The 10,407-nt window shown below is 44.7% G+C and overlaps 1 protein-coding gene across 1 annotated transcript; it reads left to right on the top strand.

The window, feature by feature from the left end:
* Positions 1 to 3,489: 3,489 nt before the first annotated feature.
* On the top strand, positions 3,490 to 10,097 carry LOC148506161 (torsin-1A-like). Its single transcript, XM_088447223.1, has 6 exons — positions 3,490 to 3,741; positions 3,919 to 4,032; positions 5,589 to 5,854; positions 6,470 to 6,633; positions 7,510 to 7,634; positions 9,238 to 10,097. Exons 1-6 carry the CDS (start codon positions 3,507 to 3,509, stop codon positions 9,483 to 9,485), a joined length of 1,152 nt encoding a protein of 383 aa, XP_088303349.1. The 5' UTR covers positions 3,490 to 3,506; the 3' UTR covers positions 9,486 to 10,097.
* The last annotated feature ends 310 nt before the right edge of the window (positions 10,098 to 10,407 follow it).

Genomic DNA, 10,407 nt, shown 5'->3' with positions numbered 1-10,407 from the left:
AAATAGGACTGGATTAAGGGCAATATAGACCTGAGGCTGAAAGTGATCAGAGGTTACATCTGAGAAGGGGAGGAGCTATACTCGTGTGGTGTGGGTGTGGCCAGTGCCAAGTGGGCGTGTACATTCCCCTACGCTCTCAGCTCCATTGTCTTCCTTAATACATAAGAATAGAAAACTTGCATCATTTCGTGAGGAAAATAGAAATACAATTTGAATACTTATGATTTATGGCTGGACGACTGGTCATCATTCTGCTGCCTTGATGATGGGCCTATTTTTGTGTGGAGGCCTGGAGCTGTAGCCCCATCTGCCCCATCGTTAATACGTCCCTGGGGATAATGTTTCCTAGGACCTTGTTTTCCCTTTGTCTATCACCTGGATGTCCTACCCCTGAATATCACAGGGAGCAGCTCGGGCTGAGAACCCCTGCTGTAGCACATATATAAAAGCATCATTACAGAATAACCATATTTTTATGAGGCCATTTTAGAAAATATTGAAGTTGCCATTTCCTTCTATTGAACATGTTATAGGGACCAGCTTAGGCTTAGGGCCCAACAAGCAGGCAAAAACCTGTTGGGTAAGCTATGTATTATGTATGCAGGCTGTTGCCCGGTAACATAATATGTGTGCATTTACTAGATCTGGTTGTAGCTTTTTAATCATATTGTGATGATGTTGCAATAAACAAACAATCTGCCTCCAAGAAAAAAACAAATAACTACTACATTATTATTTAATGTAATTAATAGGGATTCGTATATTGTAATGAGGAGCCGTGTATTGCAGTGCTGTGCATAATAGGGATTCGTATATTGTAATGAGGAGCCGTGTATTGCAGTGCTGTGCATAATAGGGATTGGTGTATTGTAATGAGCCGTGTATTGCAGTGCTGTGCATAATAGGGATTCGTATATTGTAATGAGGAGCCGTGTATTGCAGTGCTGTGCATAATAGGGATTGGTGTATTGTAATGAGGAGCCGTGTATTGCAGTGCTGTGCATAATAGGGATTGGTGTATTGTAATGAGGAGCCGTGTGTTGTGCATAATAGGGATTGGTGTATTGTAATGAGGAGCCGTGTATTGCAGTGCTGTGCATAATAGGGATTAGTATATTGTAATGAGGAGCTGTGCATTGCAGTGCTGTGTATAATAGGGATTGGTGTATTGTAATGAGGAGCCGTGTATTGCAGTGCTGTGCATACTAGGGATTGGTGTATTGTAATGAGGAGCCGTGTATTGCAGTGCTGTGCATAATAGGGATTGGTATGTTGTAATGAGGAGCCGTGTGTTGCAGTGCTGTGCATAATAGGGATTGGTGTATTGTAATGAGGAGCCGTGTATTGCAGTGCTGTGCATAATAGGGATTCGTGTATTGTAATGAGGAGCCATGTATTGCAGTGCTGTGCATAATAGGGATTGGTGTATTGCAGTGCTGTGCATAATAGGGATTGGTGTATTGTAATGAAGAGCCGTGTATTGCAGTGCTGTGCATAATAGGGATTCGTGTATTGTAATGAGGAGCCATGTATTGCAGTGCTGTGCATAATAGGGATTGGTGTATTGCAGTGCTGCGCATAATAGGGATTGGTGTATTGTAATGAGGAGCCGTGTATTGCAGTGCTGTGCATAATAGGGATTAGTATATTGTAATGAGGAGCTGTGCATTGCAGTGCTGTGTATAATAGGGATTGGTGTATTGTAATGAGGAGCTGTGTATTGCAGTGCTGTGTATAATAGGGATTGGTGTATTGTAATGAGGAGCCTTGTATTGCAGTGCTGTGCATAATAGGGATTAGTATATTGTAATGAGGAGCCGTGTATTGCAGTGCTGTGCATACTAGGGATTGGTGTATTTTAATGAGGAGCCGTGTATTGCAGTGCTGTGCATACTAGGGATTGGTGTATTGTAATGAGCCGTGTATTGCAGTGCTGTGCATACTAGGGATTGGTGTATTGTAATGAGCCGTGTATTGCAGTGCTGTGCATAATAGAGATTGGTGTATTGTAATGAGGAGCCGTGTATTGCAGTGCTGTGCATACTAGGGATTGGTGTATTGTAATGAGGAGCCGTGTATTGCAGTGCTGTGCATAATAGAGATTGGTGTATTGTAATGAGGAGACGTGTATTGCAGTGCTGTGCATACTAGGGATTGGTGTATTGTAATGAGGAGACGTGTATTGCAGTGCTGTGCATACTAGGGATTGGTGTATTGTAATGAGGAGCCGTGTATTGCAGTGCTGTGCATACTAGGGATTGGTGTATTGTAATGAGGAGCCGTGTATTGCAGTGCTGTGCATACTAGGGATTGGTGTATTGTAATGAGGAGCCGTGTATTGCAGTGCTGTGCATACTAGGGATTGGTGTATTGTAATGAGGAGCCGTGTATTGCAGTGCTGTGCATACTAGGGATTGGTGTATTGTAATGAGGAGCCGTGTATTGCAGTGCTGTGCATAATAGGGATTGGTATGTTGTAATGAGGAGCCGTGTGTTGCAGTGCTGTGCATAATAGGGATTGGTGTATTGTAATGAGGAGCCGTGTATTGCAGTGCTGTGCATAATAGGGATTCGTGTATTGTAATGAGGAGCCATGTATTGCAGTGCTGTGCATAATAGGGATTGGTGTATTGCAGTGCTGCGCATAATAGGGATTGGTGTATTGTAATGAGGAGCCGTGTATTGCAGTGCTGTGCATAATAGGGATTGGTGTATTGTAATGAGGAGCCGTGTATTGCAGTGCTGCGCATAATAGGGATTGGTGTATTGTAATGAGGAGCCGTGTATTGCAGTGCTGCGTATAATAGGGATTGGTGTATTGTAATAAGGAGCCGTGTATTGCAGTGCTGTGCATAATCTTATGTATTGCAACTCTCTTAACTTAGTTGTATTTAGTGAGTTTCAATAGCTGTTATAATGATTTATTAATGAGTCTGAACATCACAGGTCATTAAGTGTTCCTTAGCCATTAAGGTTTGTATACTCCTTTTAAATATAGTCATTTATTTGTTACTTTCAATTATTATATTAAGTAAAACTTTTTCCCAGTAGTCAACTAAAAATTCACTTGTGAATAAAGTATATATTCTCCCCTTCTAGTGATCTGGTTCCTCCCAGGGCCTGCAGCAGGCCTCGGTCAGTGTGGGGTTAAGCTGTGATGAGTCAGGGCAGCGCAGAGCCCTGCCATTGGGTTGGCACATCTCACTCCAGCAGCAGAGAAAGTTACAGACTCACTAAAGGGGAGTGACTGGGACACAGCGGCACAGATAGTGACAGACAAGGAAAGTGTGACATAAAGTTATGTGTGAGGGAGAGCCCTGGAGTCAGGACAATATAACTAGTGGCTGCAGCACAGGGACAGGCTTAGAATAGATGATCCCTAGTATGAATGCAGAAATATAGGAAGATTTGTAAGGAAGAGAAGCAGACTCACCAGAAATTACATCAGGGGAATTTATAACATTTTATCCAAGTGAGTCTAAGATTAGACATTGGCTGTGCCAAACATGTACAGGGCCGCTCTCCTCCTGCTGTTATTGAACAGCGCATCGGTGCTTTCTGCTCAGGGTATATTAGATATAACAGACTCAACAGAGGAAGATGCAGCAAAGAAGAAAGGAGACTTATGGTTCTCTGGTGTCCATGAGATGCAAGACCTGGCACAGCTCTCCTGGGATTACCTGCAGGACCTGCAGTACCGGCTGTGGTCAGACAAGTGTGAAGAGAAGAAGGGTCGTGCCGGTGAGTACTGATGAGTGTGGGGCCATCCAGGGCCCTTTCACTACCTCTTGCTGCCCCTAACTGTCCAGTCTGCCAGCAGTGGGGCTGGGGACACAAGTAGTGAGTGGTCTATGTCCCTACACTGCTAGATGACCTGACCACAACACCAGCTGACTGCTGCTATGTCCTCTGTTGCAGATTGGAGCTGGCACAGCTTGGGATGGGATTCCCTCCATGTTCTGACTGACTGGTTTGCCAGACTGACGAGCAGCAGGGATTTTGCACATGGGATGATTACGAACAACCTAACAGGTGAGAAGGAAAACATGGCAGACTGCATTACTCCTGTACAGACCAGGGCATCACTATCTCCTAGTATTAGTGGATAAGAAACTCACCATTTACATGGGCCCAGTAATGCCATTTCTGCCTCCCGGAGAAGTCTCTGTAAAGAAACCCATAGGTTGCCCGGGGCATATGGAAAATGCGGTCCAACCTCCGCAAGCGACATTTTCTGAGCTTTCACCGCATTTTTATAATTGATTCATGGCGCCCTATGGGCCTGATTCAGCACGGATCGCAGTTGTGTAATCGCACGCAATGAATCTGTGAAAATATATGCGAATGTCTGCCACCGCTCCACCAGCATAGAGACGCCCACTGCTGCTTTCTCACATCCGTAATACCTGGCTGTCCTGCATAAACATCGGTAACATCGAAGCACATCCGCCCGTCACGCACAATTACAGCAGCTCTGAATTTGCAAGTCCCTTCACACGCTGTGGGTACTAAGGCTACGTAGGCAATCGCAGTGGCTATTTTATACCCGCCCATGCCACGACGTTCAAACGGACAGGCACGTCTGCGTTTCTGCAACCACCACCCCCAAACCCTCATGGCCCGTCAATTACTCTGCGCTCTGCAATGGATTTCTGTATGCGTCCGTAATCGCAGTGCTATCGCCGCGCAGTATGCAACAATCAGCCGACTTGCGTACGCAGTTGCAATTGCGATCCGTGCTGGATCAGGCCCTATGTGCATTCTATTCACCTTTCCTGTTTTTTTTGTTGTTTTTTGGGGGTCTATTTTCTGTCTTCAAACTAAAAATGTATTTTAAAAGTAGTCCTAGTAATAGTGATGGAACATGAATCAAAATAGTTTTTATATTGTATCCTCTACATACACCATCCCCTTACACCAGAGAATTCCCTCACCTGTTCATTCACTGCACGATCTGCCCTTTAAAGCGAAAATACACTATTCATTAGAGCTGAATATTTTAGGAGATATACACACACACAGAAAGGTATACATCTTTTACTTTGTATGTGGTGAACAATATCTTGCTGATCTGTTGCAATAATGAATGTTATGTACTTTTTGGCCAAAATTACATGACAGCTGACAGTATACTTTGCTTTACAATGTAGTACTTTAACACACATCCTATGTCGTGTAAGAGAAATGCTGGTATAGGATCTATTATCCGGGACCAGCATGGGCGATTTTTTACATATTGGAGTATTATGTCTATTAAATCACATAATACATATAATTACTCCTCCTTTCCCCACATTGCCCTTAACATTCCTCTGCTCATTCAGTTGTTTAGCAGAGATCCTCATAGTGACTATAGGAAGGAACATTGTGGTGTCTTGTATGACTGAATCACAGAACAGCAGCAAGTAATAGCACAGAATGACCTTGGTTTATACCTGTTCTCCCCTACTGGGAGTAGTCTGTTCCAATGAAATGATATGCTGGCCATGCTCCAAGCCTCAGGGATTCTAATATTTTCTCAAATGGTGTTTGAGGAGCTGAGTGATAACTAAATTATAATGTGAAACTATTTCTTCAACTGTTTCTAGGTCTGCAGTTAGATCTGGAGAGGAGGGTACATGGTCAGAACCTGGCTGTCTACCAGATTTTATCTTCCATAGAGTCGTTTCTACAGGACCCTGGGCCTAAAAATACCTTGGTTTTGTCATTCCATGGCTGGACTGGTACAGGCAAGAACCTTGCTGCTCGGATAATAGCAGAAAACCTTTACCAGGATGGGCAGCGGAACCGGTGTACCAAAGTGTTCATCCCACAACTGCACTTCCCCCACCTCTCACACTTGGAAGCCTACAAGGTAAATTGGTATCTTGCAAATTTATAAAGCATCTACTTTTGACTCTTATCCTGCGTACATACGGTACGATTAAACAGGACGATTTGAACGATAATGATATCGTCCTGTTTCTGGCCTCCTCAAACGGCCAAACGATGGTCGATGCATGGGCACGAATGGTCGATATAGATATCGACCATTGCCTGTGCATGCAGGCCAACATGGTCGATATCGACCATGTTAGTCTGTTTATTATACGGACCCGCGATCGTCAATCGCGGGTCGTTATAGTAGTTGGGTTGCTGGATGTTCGATCCAACACATGCAGGACGATCAGACAATGATTGTCTGATCGTTGTCTGATCGTTAAGTCGCTCCGTGTGTACGGAGCATTAGTGGTAGATTTCGTGAGGAGCGGGTTGTCAAAGCCAGCCATCATTGGTGGCTTTCACAACTGCTCCTTAGTACATCTACCCAGTAAGTTAGATTTTCCCAGGATGTGAATGGAAAAATGCATTGTTCCTGGTGTATGGGATGTTTGCCTTGTAAACGTGTGCAGCAATTATAGTTACATAGTACTACATGGCTAGAAATATGAACATCAGACCGCTGACTAAGTTATGGGTTCATTTCTAGGCTCAGCTGGCCAAGCAGATCCGAGAGGTCTCCTCGCGCTGTGCGCAGCCCTTGTTCGTGTTCGATGAGTCAGACAAGATACCAGCGACTCTCCTCCGCTACGTCCTTCCTCCTCTTAGTCCAGCAGAGGCACAGGAAACCCAACGCATCTTTATATTCCTCAGGTAAGAGCGGACACAGATTAGTAGTGTTCAATTAAGCAATCTCTGAGATGGCGATTAGGATACTAGGGGTGCAGCCAGACATTTGTGGGCTCCATAGCAACATTTTGAAGGGGCCTCCACTCTAATGCTTCTAGCGAGACGCCTCTCTCCACTGCAGTTGTTCATTTTATGCTGCATTATAGTAGTGCTGTAGATCACAATATGCCCCATTACAGTGCCCCCTTACCATTATACACTCACTGAAAATGGAATGTTTCCCAGCTCTGGGAAATTGGCTGACAGCTATATTACCTGGGTCCAGGCCCTGTACACATCTGTGCCCCATAGCAATGGCACCCCTTGCACCCTCTATAGCTACGTCCATATATGGGTGTAGTGAATTGCGTGTTAGTCTATTGAAAAGTAAAATAGATTAATATAATAGTAACATTGTGTTAGCTAGATAGCCCCATGCTCTAGATATTTTATCCCATCCGTCTAATGATATGTGATTGTGTCTCAGGTGAGGAGAACGCAGATTCATATACTGCTCCAGTGCTGATCATAAGGGCCAATTAACATGTTCCAGAAATATTTTCCATACACTTATTTTGGGCTGTTGCCGATATAATGGTGGAAGATGGCAGGGTAGCAAGAAGTTTGTAAAACTGAGCTGTGTGTTTTTAACTTCAGATCATATTTATATGTTTAGGTTTAGTTGACCTTTAAGTTGAACGTGTGTGTGCCTGTGTATATGTCTGTGCCCGATAGAAATTCCATGTGTGTCAGTTTTTATGAATGAGACAACTACAAGGTACAATTGATGTTTAAGCTGGAATCTGTCCTTACTTGTCCTCAGTTGAAACATTTGTCATTTAATGTTTTCTGCTTCTTCAGTGGTATTGGTGGCAGCGCCATCAACGAGGTGGCGCTTAACTTCTGGCGCGCTGGGCGTCACCGTGAGGAGATCACACTGGATGATTTAGACCGTCCATTGAAAGCTGTCATACGACAGAGCGAAGGTACGTACAACCTGTCCATTGCACAAGAAGCACTTTACAGCGTATAAATGTTATCTGTGTGTGTATATCGCAGTGCAGACACTCCTGCTTCCACACCTGACAGTAAAAGGATCTCCTGATCAGCTAGGAGATACGTCAGGGCATCTGATTCTGCACATTAGACCTAGTGACATTAACCCGAAGGAAAAAAAAAAAAGAGCGAGAGTGATATGTTATGTCTCGCCTGCTTGTAAATGTCAGGACTGCTGTGTCAGATGTTGGTCTCTACCGGCTGGTATATGACTTTGGGAGTCTGGTGCATAAAACAAGTCACTCCCCAGGATCCATAAGTGAACACTGGCCCGGATTCAGAGTCGGACGCTCTTTCAGAGCGCTCGCTCTGAATCAGGGTGGCATAATTTTTTATTTTGTGTCGGCCTCCTGGCTGTTCGCTAAGCTGTGGTGACCACCCACAGCTTTTGCGAGCGGCCAGGTGATGGTCGCGACCATCGGGCTTGCGATGAGACCCTTGTGGTAGGGTCTCGTCCATCGCAAGCTCCAGGGAGCTTCCGGCTCCAATAGAGCCGGAAGCTCCCTACTGAGGCCGACCCCACAGGCAGGCGTTCCTTCAGGAACGCCTCAGTTTGGCCAGCCACCCCCCCCCCTGCTCGCCTCCAAAACGGGGCGAGCTGTCAATCACAATCGACAGCCGCCCCGTTTTGGAGCGAGACCCGTAGCGACGGAGCGCCCCTTGCTGGCCGGGTCTCGCGGATGCGCACGCTGGAGCCAGCTCCGGCGTACGCATGCGCAGTGGAGGACCATTGACCCGCTTGTGAGCGCTGTGTCAAGATGTTCTGAATGTTGACTGTCAGAATGTCAAAATGGCCATTAGGTCGACAATCAATAGAGGTAATTTTGGTTGACATGGTTAAAATGTTGACATATTCAGAATGTTGACATCTAACATGTCAACACCAAAATGTCGACATTTATTTTTTTTATTGATTGTGTTAGGCTAAAATGACACACACACACACACACACACACACACACGTCAACATGTTAAATGTTGACAATCTGAATGGGTTAACATTTTGACCATGTGACCTAAAAACATGTCTACATATCGATTGTTGACCTAATGACCATGTCGACATTCTGACTGGTAACATTCAGAAACTGCCAACATTCTGAATATTGACCTTCTGAATGTCGACATGTCATACCAGACCAATAATACCCACCAAAGCAGTGGCGGTGTCTGAGCCCAGAGGATCGGTGTCGTTGAGGGCAATGGGGAGGAGATAAGTGGGGGAAGGAAAAACACATGAGAGCCTGGAGAGCCCCAGGTTGGCCAGGCCTGATCTAGAGTATGAAACAAACACGTCAATAATTCAGCCCTCTGTCAATAACTTTATAAATAGAGGTTAATTACTTGAGTTACACCAGATATAGGAAGGATAAAGAGCCAGTACATTCCATGTGGCCTGTCCAAGCTTATGTACCAAGTTCCATTTGCAAAATGACAAATTTGCTTCTTTATGACAGCTGAGCTTAAAGCCTAGCCTTACACCGCTCTATATGTTATATAGACCTATTGTTCATAGTGACCTGTCTCTCACAGCTAAGCTCCTGCCATATTACCTCCTCGCTGCTGGTCTGATCGATGCCTTTGTGCCTTTTCTGCCCCTGGAACGCCGTCACGTCAAGCTATGTGCTCGAGATGTCTTAGTGGCCCGAGGTCTACCATACACCGAGAGTGACCTGGAACCTGTTATCCAGGAGCTGCTGTTTGTCCCGAAGGATGAAAAGGTTTTCTCTGCCCAAGGCTGTAAACAAGTGGCACAAAGAATCAACTTCATGAAGTTTTAACGTAATCGGAAGAGACTCCCTGCATCTTGGGAACAAGCTACAAGCCCAATGGGGCTACAGAAAGGACAAGGGGAAGAGCCTGGCATTAGAGTGGTGCGGACAGTAGACTAGGGAAGACTAGTGTTGAGCTGGTTTGGAAACAGACTGTTACTTTTCTATTGCTGGAGTCTAGCCCAATGTAAGCTATACAGACTCTACTTTCATTGTGACATACATTAAGCTGTTACATGAGCTTTATGGAGGCTCTTACAAACGTCTGATGGAACTAATATTACAGATGAGCTTCATTTGTTCCAACGACCTGTTACAAGTATATTAAATGTTATCTATTTATTGATATTAGCACCTATTTGATGCAACTTTTTTTTTTTAACTGCCAATAAATATTGTATGCTATATTTGACTGCACAAGTGATGTGATAGGTCATGTCAAGTCTACACACGGTTCATTCAGGTTATGGGGCCATCCCGCCCCTTCTTATCTCTGTCCCAGAGTTTACTATATAGTGAATTTTTTTTCTCTTCACGCACAAGGTTATCCTGTAATTGGAGATTGAACAGTGATCTGCGATGATGCAAGATACACCTATCTGTGCTCGACCTGTGTATAGTACAAAGACCTCACTGTTTGCTGTCTGTAGCTGGAGCCAAATCACCAGGCTCACGTAGTGTATAAATGTGTAACACTCCATAAGTCAGCTGCAGCTCACAGTGACTGGATTACATACACCATGATTACAGCAGAAGCCATGCCTTGTGCGTCTGATCGTTGCTGCTGAATTTTCCACTTTTTCTTGTCCTATTTGCATTACACCAGCCCCTGGGTCACCATTCCTTAGTCTAAACCACAGGTTCTCAAACTCAGTCCTCAGGACCCCCAAACAGTGCATGTTTTCCAGGTCTCCTCACAGAATCACAAGTG

This window comes from Taudactylus pleione, unplaced genomic scaffold (assembly GCF_031769625.1).
Source record: "Taudactylus pleione unplaced genomic scaffold, aTauple2 ptg000423l, whole genome shotgun sequence".
Taxonomy (NCBI): domain Eukaryota; kingdom Metazoa; phylum Chordata; class Amphibia; order Anura; family Myobatrachidae; genus Taudactylus; species Taudactylus pleione.
This window is presented reverse-complemented; position numbering and strand designations above follow the sequence as displayed.